The sequence below is a fragment of the Procambarus clarkii genome, chromosome 83 (assembly GCF_040958095.1).
Source record: "Procambarus clarkii isolate CNS0578487 chromosome 83, FALCON_Pclarkii_2.0, whole genome shotgun sequence".
NCBI lineage: Eukaryota > Metazoa > Arthropoda > Malacostraca > Decapoda > Cambaridae > Procambarus > Procambarus clarkii.
The window spans coordinates 2,037,651-2,061,955 of NC_091232.1; the positions used below are offsets into that span (position 1 = coordinate 2,037,651).

A 24,305-nucleotide genomic window follows, 5' to 3' on the forward strand; every position below is an offset into this window, starting at 1 on the left:
GTTTCAGCTCTTTTTTTTTTTTTCTTCTGTGAATCTTGCAGTTGTCTGTATTGCTTCGTTTACTTTCTGAATGTTTTCTTGGTAAGGGTGATTGAAACAATCCCACTGTTCATTGCGCTTCTGAGAAGGGGGCCAGGTGTTTGCTTTGGTTCCTGGTAAGCCATACAGGAGTTCTAAGGCTGATGTGACTCAGTAGTGGGGAGCTACCTTAGCGAGTTAGCTAGCTTCAGGGAGTCACCAAGGCCCAACTGGAAAGAGGTGTTCCATTATTTTCAATACTGGCCTTTAGTATCTTTAAGCTTAATTTCCCACATTGCATTTTTATTTTTCCTCTGGTCAGTTGCATCCTCACCCCATTAAAAAAAAAATGGGGTAAAAATAATAATGATGACAAATATTATCCTACATGATAAATGAAAACATGATTCTCTCATGTACCATGTCATTCATTATTTATTTCACATCTTTCTGTACAAGAAAAGAAACTTATTAACTTACAAAGTTGAAACATTTCATCAATAACTTCGAAACTTTAATTTAGAGTATCATACAATGTATAATATTTTATTTATGTTAAAATTTAACCCACTTTTGTGCAGGAATTCCTAGATTTCGAACATCATCTGTTAAATCTTCTCCTATTTGGCACCTGAAAATATAAAATCAATGTTGAAATTAATGAATTTTTATCAAAAGGAATTATATAATCTACCTTAATAACCACATTTTGCCTCTTTATCATATACACTGAGCAAAAATTTACTTGATTTAATGTTGAGTCATTCAGCAGCTCTATTGGTCAGCAGTTTTTGCTGTAGCCTGACATACAAGATCTCTCGCTCTCTCCAGGTAATACTTTTTACTGTAAATTACTAAGGCAGCTCGTGAATGATGTAGTTGGATGGTGGGCACCCTGGATGATCTGGGTTGCCATCTGGTGATGGTTGGGTGCATCATGACTGGGGTATTTACCCTGAAGTAATGATGGTTTGCTTTGTTTTCCACAAGGTTATTAGTTTCCTTGAGGTAGCTGCTTTTTTTTTATGCATTTTTACTCTCTGGTGGGTGTTTTGTTAGTTTTGAATTGAACCCTGATTCCCACACTCCCCTCGCCTCATGAGAGAGACAGATTCGGGTCCTGGCTCACGTCAGGCTCGAGTGGATCTCAGAAGATTGGTGTGATTTCCTAAGGCTTGGCAGCCCCAGTGCTATAGCATGTGAACTTACTGAGTGCCTAACTAGAAGAAGACATTTCATTACATTAATTTGATTTATGCACTCTTGTGTCAAGGAAATTGTCTTGTGACTTTGAAATACTGCACAGAAATGGTAGTACAGTATATAGTCGAGTCTGTCAATATTAGCTGTAATAACTGATAAAGGTATGTTATCACAACCAGGACAACCATTTTTAAAACACATGATGGGAAGCAATATCCTCTGGTGAACATAGAAAGAGGTGCATTTTTGTGTGCGGGGACCCTCAATTGCTTATGTATGATGTGCACCATTCCATGACAGTTACTCCCATCGTCTATGTATGTATTGAGCACCACAATGGTTAAGTCTTGCCAGCCTGCAGTCTATCCTCATGCCCATGACGTTTGTAAGTATGCTGCTTTGTCTGTCTTGTCTGGCAACTTGTGCTGGGCTGACATTTGGGCACAGAGGTTTTGGAGGTTGAACAGAGTCCTAGCCGCCTGTTATTTGGTAAATGTTCCTGGTCCCAGTCATTCGTGTATGGCTTTGGGTTGTAGGTTGCAGCCAGTTGTCTCATCCTAGAGTTGATCCTTGCGGTGCGGCCGCCTTCCAGGTAAGCCCTTCTTTTTACTTATCTGTGGTTGTGTAGCTCCAGGGACCCGAAAGGCTCTCCACAGAAAACCAGCATTGAATATAATGAAACACTACTTTCTGGGTGAGGCCCGGAGGCTCCCTGGCACCCACCCTCCCTCCCTCCCTCCAGTTGGCGGTTTTGTTTTTTGATGCTCAGCCTCTGAACTGAGCTGTGAGGGGGCGGCATGTGGTGCCCCATTATTGAGACGTCAAGGAAAAATATAAAACAAATGGAACACATTTGAAACAAAGAAAGATTGCTATAATAGAGCAACCTACCTGACAAACACTGAACGAACTTTTATGGCATTTGTCTGTTTTTCAAATTGTTTCAACCGTTTTTTTTGTTTAAGAAACATGGAGCAGCCTATCTGCCGACCACCAAACGAACCTTTTTGACATTTATTCTGTTTTTCAATTTTTTATATTTTTTTCTTACTTTCACTTTTTTTATTTACAAAATATGAAGCAGCCTACCTGCCGAACACCAAACGAACCTTTTGCTATATGACAAATGAAAAAAATATTGAACAAATTTGAAGAAAGAAAAATGTCATAAGGGTTTGTTCAGTGTATGTAAGGTAGGCTGCTCCATTATTTAAAACATCGAATATCATATTGATGTTTTTCGGTGGTGGAACGGATTAATTTGATTTCCATTATTGTCAATGGGGACATTCGTTTTGTATGACGTCTGTTTCACATGACGATCATGGCACCGGAACGGATTAAATTCGTCATTCGAGGTTCCACTGTAATCCTTTGTATAGATGCAGACTACATTCTCTTGGCTACTGCAGTTATTATAATATATTGTGAAGGAAGTAAGAGTGTATAAATGTTCAATGTCTGCCATCCTAGTTTCACAAAGCCCTATGATTGAATAGTGATTGGACTTGAGCATTTAGTTCTGGTATTTCTGCACCAAGTTGTTAAAGTTTCTTGTTAATTGATCTAATATTATATAACATGGAATAAACCTGCCTACAAGGTATATAAAAAAAGGAAAAAAGGAAAGAAAAAGAAAGATGCAATCAAGTATCAACCTCCTACCTTGATTGAAATTGAACTCCTTCAATGTCTTCTTTATTATAGAGAATACCAGTTTTGGTTTTCCACCGCTCCATGCCATTCCATGCAATCATTATTCCATTATCAGTGCACAGTTTTGGTGGAGGACAGAGAAGCTGGTATCCAGTTACTTCACATAATTTTTGCAATGCATTACGTATGTACTGATTGCAGGCAACGCCACCTGACACAACCTAAGATGAAAAGGCACAGAATAACCAATAACCAATAATTCAGTATAATTACTGAATTATGAAGTAATTCAGCTTTATACAATAGTGAGATTTGTTGATTTATGTTTAAATTAAACTTTAAATTAAATGGATTCTATTTTATTTTTAAATTTTAACATATAAACTTAATTAACAAAGCATCAATTAATGACAAAATGCTATAAAATACATTTTACTCAATTAGTTTAGATTAGCTTAATTCACTATTACTTAAATATTTAGGCAAGTATATTATGTAAATGCTTGTGAAATCTATTAGATTTTGATAGAACCGTATACTGTTTAACCACGGTGCCGCGCTGCCTTAACCCTTAAGCTGCTAAGGGGTCCAGAGGAGATTTGCACCCCTGTGCGTAAGAAAAAAACATTCTAAAAAATTATTTTATCTTCTAAAAATGTTAATTTGTGTTCCCTGAGCACGGGAAAAATAAAAAAAATAATCGTAGGAGACATATTTTGGGTGCAATAGGCAGAGGAAGTCTGGCAAAATGTGGGCGTTGACAGAGCGGTTGTCAGAGCCGATCAACGTCACCAGAGCTGACAGGTGGGAGTTGCCACAAAGATATTATTACCTAATTATTTCAATGTTTCTAATTGATTTGTTCTTAGTTTTTTGCAGTAATATTATTCAATAGTATGTATTGTGATTGCAAACGGGGAACAGGACAACTGAGAATGAAAAAGAAATGTGAAATGCTAAATGAACAGTTCTAAAGTGTGTTTGTACAAAATGAGGATTTCCGAGAGCCAGACCCAATAGCAATTCCAGAGCATGCCATAGAATACATATAGGTATCTCAAGACAAAGTGAAAAAAATGACTCAAGGGGCTAGGAAGAAATAAGGTGGTTGAACCTTATAGTTTTTCACCTTGGGTGCTGCGAGAATGTGCAACCGAGCTGAGCATTTCACTCCAATTAATACTCCAGACTTCCTTGTGCAGGGGAATCTTGGCAGATTATGGAAAAAAGGCAAAATAGCACCAATCTATAAAAATGGTAGTCGAGAGGAACCTTTAAATTATAGACCTGTAATATTAACAAGCATGGTAGTCAAAACACTAGAAACAATAGTTAAAGCCAAATGGGTTGAGCATCTAGAGAGTATTGACAGAATAACGAACAAACAGTATGGTTTTAAAATAGGAAGATCCTGTGTAACAAATCTACAGTACTTAAGTTTTATGATAGAGCCTCAGAGATAATACAGAAAAGGTGGCTGGGTTGACTGTGTCTATCTGGACCTAAGAAAGGTTTTTGATAATTCCACACTAGGCTGTTCTGGAAACTGGAACATGCTGGAAAAATTTTCATCCATGTCAGCAGTCTCCCTGTCACCCTGACATTAGGTCAATAACAACTCTGCAACAGAAGGTATCTAGTAGTATGGCACTGCATCAGTGTAGAAGCTTCAGAGAGCAATAAGGGGCTCCCCCCAGAAAAAACATTAGAAAATTCACTTTTGCAAAAAGGGTGGAACAAATTAAGTTCCTCGAGAAGGTGATGGCTGCCAAAACCGTTAGTAGTTTCAATGTGTCATATAACAGAGTACCAGTAAGACGGGATGCCACGAGCATAGCTTTCATCCTGTAACTACATTTAGGTTATTATACAAACATTCCAGCAAGAATGATAATATAAATTTTTTTAAATCAGTTATGCATTAGTATATCCTCACTCATGATATCTGTAATACCATACCAGAATTTTGTTTGCCTCAGGAAGTAGGTTTCGAACATCAATGTACACCATAGCTTTTTGAGTCTGTCTGACCAGATGCTTGGTTATAGCATACTGGAATGATGCACACACATCTTTAATAGGAGGAATGATGCGTCCACCTTCAACTTCTGTGTATAAAATAACAAAATAATTTAATTAATAATATTAATCAAGCTAATAATCAAGTGTTTAACATAAAACATCATTCTCTACGTGGGTTCAGTAGCTTCGCAGTGCATTTTTCCCTGGTACCAGAGAGACACTTATAATGCTACCAGGCCTTTGGATATATGAAGGCTATAAAACATTAGGATAAGAATCTGGTGTGTAAAAGAAGCACTGATAACCCAAACTTGAAAAAAAATCAGCGTTGAATGTAAAGAAACGCCATTTTCTGGGTGGAGTCCCAGAGGCTTCCTGGAGCTATTGTACTGATATTAGCTAATATTAGTACTGGGCTTCAGTCATATGGAAATGTTATGCCTACCGGGGACTACTAGCAAGAACATGGTCCCCTCAGAGAGGCGAAGGGAGTAATGACCTATGAACTCACATGTATGAAAGTATTCATGTCTGCCATCAACCAGGGATGAGCACCCAGAAAGGTAGGCGCTTCAAAACAGAACCCTCCAGATAGAAATATTGCAAGCTGACACTGAACAAAGCCTCCGGTGCCAGGGAGCCTCTGGGGCTCTACCCAGTAAAAGCTGTTTCATTACATTCAGTGCTGGTTTTCTGTGGGGATGCCCCGTTGGCTCCCTGGAGCTAACTACCCAAAGCGAAAACAAGAGGAACTTACCCAGGAGGCAGCTGCACCACACAACTCATAACGAAGACGAGACAACTGGCTGCAACCGCCGACCCAAGGCGACACAAGACCGCTGATCACCTTGGACATTAACAAGATATTGCGCAGTCAGGACCCTGTTCGATCTTCAAAACCCCTGTGCCCAAATGACTACACCCGCGTCAGAAACTCAAGATGCGAAGCATGGAAGAGTAGAGTGAACCAGCAAGGTACCTCATTGGCCTGATTTGCCGAAAGTAGGGGAGTTGCGGAAAATGCACCGGGTTCAGACACCTAGCAAGCAGCACCTGAAACCAAGGCTGGGCTGGCCACCATGGGGCCAGAAGGAGAACCCTCCCCCAATAAAACTTGTGCTGAGCCAGAACTTGAAGCAACAGCTGAACCGGGAGTCAGAAGTACAGTACAGATAACGCCACCTCGACCAGTCCTGCCTAAAATCGTCTACTGCGAAGACCTTATATGCCGAAGGGAGTCGAAGGGGCTTTCCACAGAAAAAGCATTAATAACTAAACAGAACCTCTGGAAATCTACCTCATTTGGTCTTTGCATCATTGTTCATCGTGGTATAAATCCACAATGAACATCATGGATTATGAGATATATGAAAGAGCATTAAATGCAGCTACCCAGGAAATCAGATTAGCCAAACGAAATTAAAAACCAGTCTCATTGTTAGAGTTGCATTTTATTTGTTTATAGAGAGCACAGTGTGCTGATAATGAAGAAAAACCTTGCAATGAATGTAATGGAATGACAATTTCTGGAGGAATCCCGGTGGCTCCCTGAAGCAATCTTCCTGAGAGTGCTTCTTACTAAAAGGTCACATCAGTCACAGAAAGTTGTGTTTGGCCTACTTTGGACCAGAACAGAACCTGGGCCCCTCATAAGAGGTGAAGGGAGTAGGTGACAATATGCCACCTCATCAGAAAAAAACTCCAGAAAATCAGCACAGCTTCACAGAAAACGAAGCCTTGAAAACTGTCAAACAACTCTGCAAACAAGTCACACAGCATAATGGATCCACTCAAAGAAGCTCAAAACTTATCTTTACTGATCAACACCACCAGGCAGCAGGGGCCTTGACTCCCAGCCGGCTCCCCAAATTAGTTCTGGACCCATTGAACAAATCCACAATGAATCAATGAACTTGGAGGGCAGGAGGGTTGCAGGGAGCCACTGGGACTCCTCCAGAAATTGGCATTTCATTTCATTCACTGCTAGATTCCTGGAGGGAGCCCCTTGTGACTCATTGAAGCTAACTAATCACAGAGAACAAGAAAGGGACTTAGCAGGAAAGCACAGAGTGGCAGGAACTTAGGGGGTTGAAGAAAAGAAAGTAGGCCAGGCAACACTGCCCAAAATTACACACAACTGTCTGGACCCAGCAACATTAACCAAATACTGAGCCACAAGCACCCTGTTAGAACACCAAAACCCTTAGAGCCCGAATATAAGCTCAAGACATTAGAGAAGCCAGCAGCCAAAGCAGCATATTTACGAACATCATGGGCCTAAGGGTAGACCACAAGCTGGCTAAACATGATGACAAAGATAAATGCAAGCCCTCAAAGAGGAACAAAGGACATGGGATCAACCAAAAAGGCATCCACTGAGACAGAACCAACAACACACAGGTAGTGACCAAGAGCCGATATGGGATGACTGATGCTTCGTTGATTTGGTTGGGGGCCAAATCAACGAAGCATCAGTCACCAAAGGACCCCCCTCTGCAAGCCTACCAACTCATTCTTTCCCAGAAGAAGTGACAGTAGCAAATGAACAAACCACCTAACAGGGGTCAAAAGAACAAAACCCTAGCCTTCTGAAAAGAGCCTAAGGCTGCTCAACTTTAATTGTTGGCTCTTGCCTTCCAGACGCAAGAGCCAACAATTAAACTGCCAAAGAAAAACATCATAAGCCAATTGGGAAACCTTAAACTAAGGTGAGGAAAGAAAAGCTAAATCACAGTCATCGGGTATGAAGCTCCAGGGAGCCGTAGGGGCTCCCTACAGAAAACCAGCGTTGAATGTAATGAAACGCCATTTTCTGGGCGAGCCCCGGAGGCTCCCTGGCAACCCTCCCTCCCACCGTTCGGCATTTTTTTTGCATTGGTTGAAGCTTAGCTTCTGAACTGAAGCTTGGCGTCCGGGGCTCTCCCCTCCCCCTCTCGGGGCGGGGAGGGCTGCGCGGACGATCGGCGCGGCAGTAAAGTGTGATGTTTGCTTGTTTCCTTGTGATTGTAGGGAGTTTCTACCTCTCTGTTCGGTTTTTTGTTTTAGTTTTTTACCATGTGGGGTTTGTTTTGTTATGCCTACCTTTCTGGGTGCCTAACCCCGGTCGATGGCAGATAAGGAAAACCCCAACCCCAAAGGGGTTTTCCAGGGCCATTGTTCCCTGAAACCTCTCTGAAGGGGCCAGGTTCTGGCGCTGGTCCCTGGTAGGTCTGAACTTCTTAGCTAATGTCCCGGTCTAATATAACATACATTAGCCCGATAAGCTCCAGGGAGCCGTAGGGGCTCCCCACAGAAATGATAATGTAAAATCTGCATAATCTAAACTGCCAAAGGATGTTGTTCATCGGGTCCAGAACCCGGATGTATGTTTGGCCAAGTTCTGGCCAAAGTATGTATGCTGTTATTATCTAACTTTATAGACAGATTTACTAGAAAAGCATGGGATACCTAACCAAATATTTGCTATTCCAATCCTTGTTTAGGTGTTGTGGATATTCAAAAGACATGGCCTATTTATCCTTGCAGCTAACTACATATAATGCAATGCATATCATTTGCATCAATTTTTTGGTTGTATAAAAGTGATAACAAAATCCTGCATACAATATTTATAATTACTCTATTGAAAAAGTCTTAGCAATTAGTGATTACACAACATAACACTTTCTTACCATATTCTTCTTCTAGTTTTGATATAACTTTTACTAAGGAGTGCTTGAGTCCTGAAAAGCTGAAGGAACAGTCTCTGTACTTTCCCATTGGTGTTGGAAATTCATAGGCACGTGGGTTGCCACTGGAAGCAAGGTATTCTATTGCATGTCCACCAGACATTGAGGAACATTCAGGTATATTCCGAAGCTTCAACCTTCTTGCACCCTAAAAATAAAACATTTAATGTAATCAAACATCTTCCTAGTGCATATGTGCTTGTAAAACTACACTTTACGAATCACACCAGGTCTCAAGAGCTCCACACGGGCCTACCTGAGTCATGACTAAAATCTAACTCTCTCTAAGGTGAGGGGAAGAAGGAGAGATCTACTCAAACTATGGAAACCAACCAGAGAGGTTAGACAAAATAATAGGAGTTACTGTTTGGCCCACTAGGCGTCCCAGACGTCTCAGCCCAACATTTGTCTCTGCCACAGACTATCAGTAATGGGGCTCTTGGCGCTGTAACGTCAGCCAAGCCTTGCTTTCCTGTACTCCCTAGGAGTAAGGTAATGTCCCACGTTGTCGTCTGCAATATCAATGCAGCTGCTTGGGTCCATTGGTTGGGGTTTCCTAGCCTCCAAATTGGGAGCTCATTCGAGCGCGGCCACACACTATGATGGGTCGTGATGTACTGAGTCTGCCAGGGCGCCCACCGCCCGGAGCTCTCCGCCTCGTGACGTCACACCACCCGAGGGCTCCTCCCCATTGGTCCATGATGTCACGTGACCCTACCTGGACAATCAACAGCTGGCAGGCGTCACGCTTCTTTGGCGGGAAGCTGAGCGCCTCGGCACCATCTTGTAACTCAAAAGAACATAAGCCACTTGGGTAACCAAACTAAAACGGCAAATGCACTGTCAACACGATAACGTTCCATGCCCTCATATATATCACAATGTTCCCTGAACATCAGAGAACGTTCAGGTTGCAGAGATATAACTCTTGATGCCAGGACAGTAAAAGATATAGGGGTGGGACATCGTCACAATATATAGTATTTTCTCCATATTTCTAATGTTATACCATGGTTTTCCAAGCACAAAGATACAATGGGCTATCAATAATATTATTTGTATCACAGAACATGTAGATCACAGGTAAGCACAGATATACTCATGTCACTAGGATACATACTATATTACTTGCTAAAGAACAAAAAGGCATTCTATTTTTGGAGTTATTATACTGTATACACACTTTATATATAACCATGAACATCTTCATGCATGATTATGAACAACTAAGCTGTTCTGGTGGGTGCAATATTGAAATCCAAGGACAACATAATACCACATACACGTACACATGCTGGCAGATTACGCCAGCAGACACAAAATACGTCATGATATACTACACGCATCACTAATTCTAGACACAGTGTTGCTATTATTATCAGCAATTCATTCCCCTGGACTCTAGGAGACTTGAACCACAGACCCCACGTGTGTGAGGCCACAGCTCTATCGACCGAGCAATTGAGTAGTCTTGATGAGGAAAGATTCCAGAAGCAACTACTGCCGCCAAACTGTAATTTTCTACTTTCCCTGACTACTACTGAAGTTCAGAAGAATTAGTGATCCACGCCCATGCTATATAAATTGTCATCCACATTTCCGTGGACATAAACATTTAATTCACCTGGGGTCCGTGGTTAGAGTTCCCTAGAGTTCAGGTGAATGAAATGTTTATTTCCACGGAAGTGTGGATGACAATTTATTATCAGCATTCTGATAACAATAGTGTGTAATTTGATAAATTTATATAATAAAATATGTGGAACATCACTATACTAAAAAATATGGTGAGCATATTAGTGACATGATTGTTATGTTCTTAGAACAAGAAAACAATGCTTTTTGCTGTTATTACACTGCACATACAATATCAATATATATATATATATATATATATATATATATATATATATATATATATATATATATATATATATATATATATATATATATATATATATATATATATATATATATATATATATATATATATATATATATATATATATATATATATATATATATATATATATATATATATATATATATATATATATATATATATATATATATATATATATATATATATATATATATATATATATATATATATATATATATATATATATATATATATATATATATATATGTCGTACCTAGTAGCCAGAACTCTCTTCTCAGCCTACTATTCAAGGCCCGATTTGCCTAATAAGCCAAGTTTTCCTGAATTAATATATTTACTATAGTTTTTTTCTTATGAAATGATAAAGCAACCCTTTTCTCTATGTATGAGGTCAATTTTTTTTTATTGGAGTTAAAATTAACGTAGATATATGACCGAACCTAACCAACCCTACCTAACCTAACCTAACCTATATTTATAGGTAAGGTTAGGTTAGGTAGCCAAAAAAAGCTAGGTTAGGTTAGGTTAGGTAGGTTAGGTAGACGGAAAAACATTAATTCATGAAAACTTGGCTTATTAGGCAAATCGGGCCTTGAATAGTAGGCTGAGAAGTGCGTTCTGGCTATTAGGTACGACATATATATATATATATATATATATATATATATATATATATATATATATATATATATATATATATATATATATATATATATATATATATATATATATATATATATATATATATATATATATATATATATATATATATATATATATATATATATATATATATATATATATATATATATATATATATATATATATATATATATATATATATATATATATATATATATATATATATATATATTATATATATATATATATATATATATATATATATATATATATTATATATATATATATATATATATATATATATATATATATATATATATATATATATATATATATATATATATATTATATATATATATATATATATATATATATATATATATATATATATATATATATATATATATATATATATGTCGTACCTAGTAGCCAGAACGCACTTCTCAGCCTACTATGCAAGGCCCGATTTGCCTAATAAGCCAAGTTTTCATGAGAAAACTATATATATATTATATATATATATATATATATATATATATATATATATATATATATATATATATATATATATATATATATATATATATACATATATATATATATATATATATATATATATATATATATATATATAACTATCTTCTATCTTCTTCATTTTTGAAGAAGATAGTGGTGGTGCATTATGGTGTCCCATAATGCACCATTAAGCTGGTCTGATGGGTCGACACACAGCATAGGGTCAGCACACTAGTAAGCTGACGTGACACCATCTGACTCGATGCCACCTGACTCAACATAATGCCTCCAATATAAAATGCCTATCGCTATTCCAGGCACAATGTTGCTATTATTATCAGTATCTTGATCAGTAAATCCAGATTATGAAAAATTTTGCATGAAGTTTATTTTCTAAAGGAGACTGAGGTCCTTCATGATGCACAGATGTACCAAACAATGGCAGTGTGTTGTGGTTGTCTGCATCATGTTGTGAATATCATCTACAGCAATGTGTTCACTGATATCCAAACATTGTACATAGTTTTTATTACAATCAGGATGTTCTATAATATACTATCATTGCAAAATAATAGCAGTTACTTATATATTTCAAAATTTTTAAGTGATGCTGTGGACACAAGCTGAGCAGCAGTCCTGTTAACTCATGCTGCATGTCCCAGCCTTGGTTATTCACTCAGTACTAAGGCCTTCACACTCAGGAATGGACTCCATGATTTGTTTTCAAAATGGCCTCTGTTTACTGGGGGCCTCAGGAAGCTTATGCGAGCCCTATGTACTCGCAGGAGTTTTTAAATTTTAGGACGATCCAAACACTTCACCTGAAGTGAAGTCTGAACATAATTAGCCACCCCATCACCTGATGGAATGTGCAGCAGAATGGATAATACACAATACACAATAATCATAACTAAAAAATATTCAGAATGATAACATTGCTGTGGATTAAAATAGAGTCCAGAAGTTTATTATACAACATATATCTTGCCAAACACACGACGAAACTATGACTTTGCTACAAAATTCAAACAAGTTCTAACACCTTCTAACACTTTGTAACAAATTTCTAACACATCATAAAAACATAACAACAAGATGTAACAACTTTGTAATAAGATAACAATGGGGACTGTTACATTGTGTGTTTGCAAGGATGGTTCTTCTAAAAAGTAAATCTAAGTTTGGTACCTTATCTAAAGCTTCACCTGGAGCATCATCAACGGTTTGACCAATAATTGACCAATGGTCAAGAGAGTGGGCAATCACTATCAAGCAATGACCTCCAGATAGCAACAGTACCAAGAAAGGAAATTCAACCTGTAAAAGATAAACACATATTACTGTTGAGTACTATATAGGGATTGCAAAAAAACCAGCATTGAATGTAATGAAACGCCATTTTCTGGGTGAGACCCGGAGGCTCCCCGGAGCTTTACCAGGCTGATATGCGAATGTCAGACTTTGGCATCAGTCATGTGTATGGAGTTCTAGGGCCTACCAGGGACCACAGCCAGAACCTGGCTCCCTCAGAGAGGCAAGGGGAGCAATGGCCTATATAAACCCCTGTGTGGTTGGAAGCATTCTATGTCTGCCATCGACCGGGTCAAGCATCCAGAAAGGTAAGTATTCCAAAACAAACCCCTATTCTGGTTAAAATTGCTACCAAAAGCCGAACTAGTGGATAGAACTCCCTAACAGAAAACAAGCAAACTAGTATGACGTCACACTTCACCGTGCCGCTGTCTGCGCAGCTCCCCCCTCCCCAGGAGGGGGAAGGGGGAGCCCCAGACCTTTCACGCCGGCTATCCACCCATCAGTTCTGAGGCTGGATGTCAAAACACGCGAAAAACCGCCGACCGGAAGGAGGGAGGGTTGCCAGGGAGCCTCCGGGTCTCACCCAGAATATGGCGTTTCATTACATTCAACGCTGGTTTTCTGGGGGGAGCCCCGTCGGCTCCCCGGAGCTAACTACCCACAGATGAAGGTCAAAGGGAAGGAACTGGGAGGCAGACACCACGCACCCCTCAACGGAAGCAAGACAACCAGCAGCCAATGCCAACCCAAGGCGGCACAGCCTGAAAAAGGGCCTGGGAACAACATGAGACAACGAGCAGCAAGGCCCCTGTACGAACACCAAAGATCAGTGCCCGAATGACAGCATTCACGCCGCGTAGACGGCAGCAAGAGCTGCGAAGCCACGAACGCCACGGGCATGGGGATAGAACACAGGCAGGCTAACCGCAAGAACACGGCTGACAACCCGGGACACCGTCACCTGCGAACAGGGAAGAACGGAACCAGATCAACTCAAAGCACGCCCTGGATATAAAGACCGTGGCACACAAAGAACAACGGAGTGCCACCACTGAACACAAAACACGACACCCCGCTGGCCCGACCAACCAAGCACCAACAACTCAAGGACCCCTCCGGAATGCAGCAGCCCCAACCCGTACCAGAAAAGATGGAGACTGCTGCCACCGAACAACCAAAACGCCAAAACCGAAGGAACAGGAAAACCCCAGCGGAGGAGCAAGAAGCCCTGCAACCCGACCCCCCAGAGGTAAATGCCAACAGGAAAAAGAGCCAACGAAAAAATAAACCGGAACTGAAGGGGCACCACCAACCGAGGAGAAGACAGAGCACGCTGACCAGAGACCAGGACGGTGCAAGCGGCGCACGAACAGGCTGGAGGTGAAACAATGCACGAGACAGCTAACCAACAGTGCAGAAGCAACACCAAGACCGAAAGCAAGCCGAAGCAGCTCCGCCAGCACTGCACGAAACGAGGCAACAGTACGTGGCAAGACGACGGCCCCCAACCCCCACCAGAAAAACCAAGCCGACGCTAACAACTGCAGCCACCTAAGAAGGGACAGGAGGAAAAGGAAGGACCGCCAAAATACCCCATACTGCCGCCAAGAAGAAGTACGCAGGTGGGACACCTACTACGAAGCCACCAGACCACCAACCGAAGGTGAGACACGCGAGGCAGAACGTAAGCAGCCCCGACAAGGCCCCTCCGAACCCAGGCAAAGGTGGAGCCGCAGGAAGATCTCAGGCGTAACCACCAAAGCCCAGGAGGCACAAAGGAAATGGAACGTCTGCCGAGCAGAAAGCTCCCCAATGCAAGCAAGCCCGCCAGGAGATCAGAAACGATGGGTCCGACGCGAGACATCGCAAGACCCTGAAAAACCAACCGGCAGGGCAAGCCAGGAAAGCCGAAGAAGGCGTAAGGGTTGCCACCAGAACAGTACCCGAACCAAGGGGTACGAGCAATGAAAACAGACCAAGACACAGAAGTGCACCATAGGACACAGGTGGAAATAACGCCCAAGAAGCCAAAGAACGCACGAAGAACACCCCTGCGGTAGAGGAGGAAACAAAGGGAATGCACAAGGAAGGGAAGCGGTAGAAACCGACCCCCCTTCCCTATAGCAGCAAGAGCAGGCAAAACCGACCAAAGGAGATGCCAGGGAAGTGACTGGGGAAAAGCAGGATGAAAGAGCCAAAGTTCAAACCCCAGGAAACAACCAGGGGTGGACAATCAGGCAGGGACAGAACCCCATGCACATGGAAGGGCCAAGCTAGGGACCCGAAGATCGCGAAAAATAACAAACAAACCCTCAGACGCAAACCCGAGGCACAAAACAGCAGCAAAGTGCCACACCACGACCGGACACAGGAACTAGGACATGCCACCGCGAAACACGTTACCAACGCACACGTGCAGCAGCAACATGCACCACCGCAACACGCAACATGTACGTAGCAACTTGCCTCTGCAAAGGCAGAGAACAGTGCAGGCAGACCCCAGAGAGGGCCAACGGAGACACGACAGAACCCAGCAGGCCCAGGAACTTGCACACCCGGCGACCGACGGCAGAGATACCAGCCCGATACCTGCTGGATGGGGTTCAAGGAGTTCATTTACTCCCCAAGCCCGGCCCGAGGCTAGGCTTGACATGTGAGAGGTTGGCCTACCAGGCTGTTGCTTGGAGCGGCCCGCAGGCCCACATACCCACCACAGCCAGGATGGGCCGGAACCTCTATCCGAAAACAGGCTAGTGTTCCTTGGAAGTCCACGGAAGTACTGGCAATACGGCAGATGCTCGCAGGTAGGACCAACCACAGACCTCTGATGGTTATACAATGTTCCCCAATTGTGCCTATGGCACCACTGCACTCCGCTGATACTATCCCGCAAGTTCTTCCATATAGGCGGGACCCAAGAGCCAGAGCTCAAAACCCCGCAAGCACAACCAGGAGAGCCCTACCAGGTGAGTACATAACCAGCACCACAACCCACACACCTCATAACACGAAAGAGGTGGGTCCCCTGAATGACTCTAGCATGGGTTGGACATGCACAAGAGTGGGACTGGAAGGGTTGAAAAGGGACAGTCATCGGTGTGCTAATGGTCTCATTCGTACATAAATATACCTAAATAAAGACAGGTATGTAAACATCTTCACATCCAGCGCCTGGCCAAAAGACGCCAGACAGCAGAAACTCACCTGTCGAACGGAGGCACGAACGTGACACGACTCAACAATGCCCAAAAGATCCTGGGAGCACCGCCAGGTGAAGAAGCCAGAACCGGACACGCAGGAGAGCAGGGTAGAGGCGAAGGAGGAGGCCCACACCCATGACACAGGGTGTGTCATGGTGTGGGCCTTATCACTAAGGATTACAAACCTTAGTTTGTAATCCTTAGTGATAGATTTCTATCTCGAACCGCCCCTAGATCTCTTTCTTTATCAGAATTCTTTAAAGATTTCTCAGAATTTATAGTTTGTGTGGGGTCTATGTTCTCCTATTCCACATTCCAAAACATGACATTTATTCACATTAAATTCCATTTGCCAAATGGTGCTCCATGCACTTATTTTGCATAGGATGCAATGTGTGTAGGATTCAAAGACCCTAATTGTGAAAACAGACAAAAACTTATTTGAAAGTATGGTCTCCTGCTGCTGAATAACATGTAACACAGTAAGGAAGTATGAGATGCAAGGAGGTGGGAATGTGTTGTGATTATTGTTGCAGCCTGATGGCAGTTGGTGGAGGTATCCAAATAAGTGAGCCGGTAATTAACCAGTTTACTTTCTTAGTGGTCACCTGTGTTATCAAGGACCGGAAGACTGTTGTGCTCTAAGCTTTATGAATAAACTGCTTTCAATCATTCTTGCTGGACTTATCATTGTGTCCAGAGGACACAACAGATCTTGCTTTATAGAATACCAGAATGAGTCAATTCAGAGCAGAGAATAACTGACAAAAGCAAAACATCCTAAGATATCATTTGCAACCAAGTTTACTGGCATTAGGTAGGTGTGTAAAAAGTTTGGTTCAGTTATAGTTAAATGTTTATAAAATCTGACACTAGAATAGCTTAACAATAGAAACATTTGCATCATCATACATAAGAGCTTAAAGTTTCAAGTCAGTATGTAAAAAACCAGCGTTGAATGTAATGAAACACCATTTTCTGGGTGGGACCTGGAGGCTTTCCGGAGCTATACCAGGCTGATGTGTATATATTAGACCGTGGCAACAGTCAATTGATGGACTTCTAGGCCTGCCGGGGACCAGAGCCAGAACTTGGGCCCCCAGAGAAACATGAGGAGCAATGGCCTAACGACACCCCTGTGTAATTGGGAGCAGTCTATGTCTGCCATCTACCAGGTCAGGCACCCAGAAAGGTAGGAATTCCAAAACAAACTACAGCTAGTTAAAAATTGTAAACTGAAAGCTGAACTAGCAAGCAGAACCCCACAATTGAAAACAAGCAAACAAGCATGACATCACCACAGCCGCCGTGGTGACGTCATGCTTGTTTTTGCTTGTGCCTCACTTGTTGAAGGCATTTGGCTTGCCTGCGATGCCTCACTTGTTGAAGGCGCTTGCTTGTGCCTCACTTGTTGAAGGCGCTTGCTTGTGCCTCACTTGTTGAAGGCACTTGGCTTGCCTGTGATGCCTCACTTGTTGAAGGCATTTGGCTTGCCTGTGACGCCTCACTTGTTGAAGGCATTTGGCTTGCCTGTGATGCCTCACTGGTTGAGGTGTATAACACGTAACTTGTCTTTCATTGTTAGGACAACCTTCTTCCTCTTAACACCTCCAGAACGATTGATGCTGCTACCAGACATAGTCTTGGCCAAAAATGTTCAAAGTTACTATAAAAATAAAAAACTTATTTAAAAAAAAATTTCACTAATGGAGTGACACTATGGTATAACATGAGGGACGGGAACACATGGGTTGACCAGTGTTGGACGGGTCCACTTGGGGCAGCTATAGTATGTTACGTAGGCCGCCAGGAGGAAAAAACTCACAATATTTTTTAAGGAAACCTCAGCCTGTGCACATTGTTTTTAGGAAACGTGTATATTTGTTATTACATATAGTAATTACTAGTATTTCTTTTATTTTTGGCTATGATGAATTGTTCTAAAATTAATAGTAATTCCTGTACCCAGGTGGTCTCTTCCACCCTCCCGACACCACCCACCCACCCTACCCCCTCCTCCACCATGCGCCTCGAGCCAGCCAGCCACAGCCAGACGGGATTAATACGGTACGGCTCACCCCATGGCTTTCATATGCGGACAATTCAATGATTATCCGGCTGACTGTCTGGATAGTGTAACATTGGCAGCAAGTTAACCGGCTCCGATTTTTTATCCGGCTAAACCATGGCCATTTTGGCCAGATATTATGATAACTTTATCTGGTCACGATTTTGGCCATATAAGGCCGTTTTCCGGATGTTTGAATCCCGGATAATTGAGTGGTTACAGTACTTACAGAGCACCTAGGAAAGGTGGCCTTAGGTGCATGCAGCCCCAGTACTCTTTGTGTTACTCCTGGCTTTCACACCACCACACAGAAGAACAACACTACTATGCACAGCACTGCTCAAAAGGTTGGAGCCAGAGTCGATCAACCACCACCAAACACAACAGCCCTTTGAACTGGGGTTGAGTAGCTGGCACGGGAGGTCTGGAACTTCATCCCCTCCCTTTCCCCTCCTGGGAAGGGGGGAGTTGCACAGACAGCAGCGAGGTGGCTGTGGTGATGTCATGTTTGTTTGCTTGTTTTCGATTGGGAGGTCTGCTTGCTAGTTCGGCCTTTCGGTTTGCAGTTTTTAACCAGCTGTAGTTTGTTTCAGAATTCCTACCTTTCTGGGTGCCTTATCTGGTAGATGGCAGACATAGACTGCTGCCAATTACACGGGTGTGTCTATAGACCATTGCTCCTCATGTCTCTCTGAGGAGCAATAAGGCCTATCAGCCCGTAGGGCCTAGAACTCCATCGATTGACTGTTGCCACGGTCTAATATCTGCCTGGTATAGCTCTGGGGAGCCGAAGGGGCTCTCCACAGAAATATCACACACATCACAAAATTACAGAAAAAACAAGACAACAAAATCTTGTGAAAATAAAAGCACTGTACTTAAAACCCTACCTTGTGGACCATACGAATAGTAAGAGCATGAGCTTCCATGTGATGTATGGGAATGAAAGGTTTCCCAGCATATAAAGCAAGATGTTTTCCATAATTAGTGCCTACAGACAGGGACAGGGCCAAACCTATAAATAAATGTTTTATATAGTACAGTATTGAAACTTTGTAATAATTAAGTAATACAGCATGACTGTAAGAAACAAGATTCAGCCTAAGCTAATTACACTAAACCTAAGCTATCTTGATAGACTATATTTTATGAAGAATATTAGATCAGGTTGGAATGTTCAGTTTGATCATTATTACAATATTACATTATAAAATATTACATATTTTCAAATTATTTTAGCTCCTTCTTAACAATAAAGAAGTATTATATAATTCCATCAAATTCATTGTAAATTCTGAGAAATATGTACAGCATTTAGAGCATAATTATACTTTGCATATTAAAAATTACCTGTATTTAAATGGAATACCAAATAATAAATATCAAGAATCACAATTGAAAAACATTCATCATTTCAAAAAGCAAAAACAACTAATACCTGGCTTAACAGTAGTAGCAATTGCATCCAAGTCTCCCACTGCTAATCCGGCCTTATCCAAAGCTTCACTGACAACTTTTTCAATATTTTGCCTATGCATTCTTTGTGCCAAAGGTGGAATAATGCCTCCATGTCTAGAAAAATATATAAACTTACTGTATTACCACCAGAAAGAGAGAATTGTATCTATAATGTCACCTAATCTTATAAGCACTGTCTTATCTTCAGATTAAAGAAATGCAGCATTACTCCTCTCTGCATTAATGTATACAAATCTGTGGAGAAAAATGGTGGGTTTTGAAACAATATGTATATATAATCAGACTTAACAATAATAGACAACACTGTTTGCATAAATAGATTAAACCCATCTTGGTCATATATTGTTTTAAATAAAATAACAAATAAATCATATCTGTATTATTTAAAGGACAGGAATAAATTAACAATTCAGATAGAACCCCGATAGCTCCCTGATAGCTCTATCTCGCTGAAATGACTCTCCACCACATGGTCACATCAGTCACAGGAATCCTGTTTAGACGACCAAGGCCAGAATCTGACCCCATCCTAACTAGAGGGGAGACGTCTGATATGGATGACCAATTTTCTAACTGACAGACAGATGAGGGCAGTAATGAAAGACAATGTACCTGACTGAAGGAGTGTTACTAGCACAGTAACACCGTTAGTAAGATACCGGGGAAGATAGGAGATGCAGACAATTGTAATGCCCTTCAAATTTATATAGATAAAATAAATGCTTGGAGCATTAAATGGCAAATGTAATTAAATGTGAATAAATGCCACATTAGGGAATGTGGAATCGGAGAAAATAGACCACACACAACTTACAAATTATGTGGAAAGGAATTACAGAACTCTAATAAAGAACAAAACCTAGGGTGGTTGTGGATAGTAAGTTGTTGCCACAGGGACACACAAAGAACATTGTGAAAGAGACACGAGCAAGAGGAATGTCAGATACACTAAATGTAAATCCGTGTCAAAATTATAAAATTGATTATTTGTTTAAATGTACAACAATTCCAATCTTAAAATTTGCATCTAACACGATCCCTTTTAAGACTGCATAAAAGAGCAGTCAAAATAGAAATGACATGTCTGATTCAACCAGAAATTTTATATACATATACTGTTTACCCCAAGCAACACATTTCTGCATGGAATAGTTCAATTTTTAAATCAAAATGTTGTGTTAACATATAACAGGAACATTAGCAACTTACCTCAAATGTATACTTTGTTGACTGAGTAATGCCTCCCCAAGCACTTCTCCTGAGTCATTTATGACTGCAGCACCTGTATCATCACAGCTTGTCTCAATTCCTAGTACCACCTGTTTAAAAAATAATGTTGCAATTTATATATATATTTTTATAGCAGGCATATTCAATACAATAAATAACAGTACCAAAATGCCTTGAGACCTAGAAATGTTAGTATTGTACAGTACAATAGAAAGTTTGGATAATAAAATGATTTGTCACATACACAGATAAAATTAACCTTTCCTAAGGTTTTAGTAAAATAAAATGATGTTAAAGTTACATTTATTCAATTTCCACAAGCACAATAGAACTTGAAACATTAATTTTTTTTTATCATACACTGTACTTTAATATTATCCCTCACAATTGATTTTTCTACTTCTTCTACTCCCCAAGCCCGGCCCGAGGCTAGGCTTGACTTGTGAGAGTTTGGTCCACCAGGCTGTTGCTTGGAGCGGCCCGCAGGCCCACATACCCACCACAGCCCAGTTGGTAGGGAATGTTTTTTAGAAAAGTCTTGTTTTCTCTTTAAGATGTCCACGGTTGTTCCGGCAATATTTCTTATAGTCGCTGGGAGGACGTTAAACAGCCACGGACCTCTGATGTTTATACAGTGTTCTTTGATTGTGCCTATGGCACCTCTGCTCTTCACTGGTTCCATTCTGCATTTTCTTCCATATTGTTCACTCTAGTACGTTGTTATTTTACTGTGTAGATTAGGGGCCTGGCCTTCCAGTATTTTCCATGTGTATATTATTTGATATCTCTCTCTTCTCCTTTCTAGTGAGTACATTTGGAGAGCTTTGAGATGATCCCAATAATTAATAATTAATAATAATTAAATTAATAATAATCTCTTCAATTGACTGTTGCCACGGTCTAATATATACACACATCAGCCTGGTATAGCTCCGGGGAGCTGAAGGGGCTCTCCACAGAAACTGGAATTTTAGAGGCCACTCAAAGTTGAAACTCTAGTTTCAGAGATAACTGAAGTTGAAGTTATCAACAATGAATAAAGGTAGTTTTAATTTGTTAATTTAACTGTATGTTTCAATAAACATTGTTTGACATTCGTACTCAAATATGTGAAAGTTGTAGGTCAATATGTGTTGAAATGAAATCAAGAAAAAAATACCCCCCAAAATATAGGAATAATTATAATAATTATAATGATTTAGAGGATATATTTCGGGTATACTTTATATACGTGAAAAAGCCCCAATATGGTCCCCTGATCATCAAACAACCTAAAGAGTTAAAGAAGATAGAGTTTGAAATCAGAGAAAAAATCAGGCCAAAAAAAAATTAAAAGTCCCAAGTTTTGTGAGTTGTGGTTGATTTATTTGTTGACCAATTTCATTCTATCTTCACATAGTTATGGAATCATATGCATTCTCCACGATGTAAAGGTTACAACAAAATCGGATAATAAACAAAGGAGAAAAAATCTTTAAAAAAATTTCCCCTTAAAAAAAATAATTTTGTGACACTAGTGAAAGTAGCATATATTAACATTGTATATAAATAAGTAAATACCTGTAAATACAAATAAATAAAATCCTTCATCATTCTACATTATCTCGGCTCTTTAAACAAGCCTAACAAAACTTTCTTGCCATTTCCTATCTTTATCTACCTTTACCTAACAAAAACAAGATAATAAGTTTGATTTTAACACATACTGTATGGTATGTGATGTCACCCTCGGATATTATTGCTCGTCAGCCAAGGATAATGGCATTCATTTTCTTTGTTTAATATATAATTTACTGTGTGTTGCTATAAACTGTACTGTTTAAGCTAAATAAAATACTGATTTACAGTATTAGGCAGTATTTACATACCTAATAAATACAGTACTTACAATTTCATACGAACCTGTTTGCCATATTTTGAGAGGGAAGTTGCCTGGGAAACCTCAGACACGTTCAGTTGTGATGCTCTGGTGTTACAATAATTGATTTGCAGTAAGCTGTGTGATGATTGGTGTATATGTGTTAAACAACGAAATATCGGGATTAACTGCTTCCTGGGCCTTTTTGACAAGGACCAAAAACACAATGAAGTGCAGATTCCCCCAGCTCGAATAAGATCTGCCATTGCTAGTATGTTTATAATCCGCAACGTTTTCATAATACTTAACCAGAAACGTTCTTTAATGATAACTATTATTTTATTTATTTATTTATTTATTTATTTATTTATATACAAGAAGGTACATTGGGCGTACAAAATAATGATGTTGATTTTTACATTCTTGTAATGCCACTAGTACCCACAGAGTTTCGGGCAATTCAATTTCTTTCTTTATTATGCACCCCATACCCATCTCGTGGGCGGGATGTATATTGAAATTGAAATTGAAATTGAAATAAGTTTATTGAGGTAAAATACACACAAAGGGATGAGGTAGCTCAAGCTATTCTCACCCCGTTCAGTACATCGTGTTAATACATACATAGACACACATCACAAACAATAAACATATTACCAAACATTCTGAGAGATAAACATATACATTTCCTGGCGGAGGCATTGTATCGCCGATATTATTTGTGTGAGGCAACTCCCACTGATGACGTCACAAGTTAGGTAGCCAGCCCATGTTTCTGTAACACTCGTTACATCCTGCAGTATTTAATTATCACTATATTAATACTTTTAAATACTTAACATTTCACTTTTTAGGTAGATTAAAGTTGAAGCAGAATGGCATAAGCAAGGATGGTGTGCTGAATAAAGATAATGCTATAATGCTTATAATGCTATAATGCTTATAATGCTAATAATGCTATATTCGGGCAGCGTTCCTGCCCGAAACGCTGCGCGTGCTAGTGGCTTTACAAGACTGTAATTACCATAATTGTATCCTCACATTCCTTATGTACATTCTTGTATATGCATAAATAAATAAATAAAAATAAATAAATAAATAATTTATTAAGTGGATGGAGCCTTTAGCTGATCCCTTCCTGTGATTGGCTGTTGCAGGGAATGCCAACACTCTTTTATGAATCAAATTTAAACTAAGAAATAGGCCCTTGTGCACAACAACAAAGTTGTTGTGAAAAGGAACAACAATTTCTGTTTTGCACCTGACAGAAATCTCCATTTAACTGAATAATTTACTCGAATAAGAGGGCAGAGCAGCGTATCATTATTTGTGACAAGGCAACCCCCAATAATAACATCTCACGTTAGGTAGCCAGCCCATTTTTATATAGCACTTGTTATATCCTGCAATATTTATTTATCACTTTATTAGCACTTTAAATAACTAACACCACTTTTTTGGGTAAATT

General features: G+C 40.1%; 1 protein-coding gene across 2 annotated transcripts; it reads right to left on the reverse strand.

Moving 5' to 3' along the window:
- Positions 1–440: 440 nt before the first annotated feature.
- Tcs4 (Threonyl-carbamoyl synthesis 4) lies at positions 441–23,131 on the reverse strand. 2 transcript variants are annotated; one of them, XM_045759544.2, is made up of 9 exons: positions 22,882–23,130; positions 20,959–21,068; positions 19,709–19,842; positions 19,161–19,285; positions 12,877–13,005; positions 8,571–8,775; positions 4,837–4,985; positions 2,887–3,098; positions 441–649 (listed from the first exon to the last, which is right to left on the reverse strand). In XM_045759544.2, the coding sequence occupies exons 1-9, from the start codon at positions 23,101–23,103 to the stop codon at positions 574–576; spliced, it is 1,362 nt and encodes a 453-aa protein (XP_045615500.1). In that variant the 5' UTR covers positions 23,104–23,130; the 3' UTR covers positions 441–573. The 2 variants fall into 2 exon arrangements, with proteins under 2 accessions (XP_045615500.1, XP_069172368.1); XM_069316267.1 differs by lacking the exon at positions 12,877–13,005 and having other exon boundaries at positions 22,882–23,131.
- Positions 23,132–24,305: the final 1,174 nt, after the last annotated feature.

Bases quoted from the DNA above. Each gene is read 5' to 3' on its own strand.
- Tcs4 (XM_045759544.2), bottom strand. From the start codon at position 23,103: ATGGCAGATCTTATTCGAGCTGGGGGAATCTGCACTTCATTGTGTTTT. The intron at 19,843-20,958 runs GTAAGTTGCTAA...ATATTTTTCTAG, and splicing joins CAACAAAGTATACATTTGAG to ACATGGAGGCATTATTCCAC. The intron at 650-2,886 runs GTAGGAGGTTGA...TTATATTTTCAG, and splicing joins GGAGTTCAATTTCAATCAAG to GTGCCAAATAGGAGAAGATT.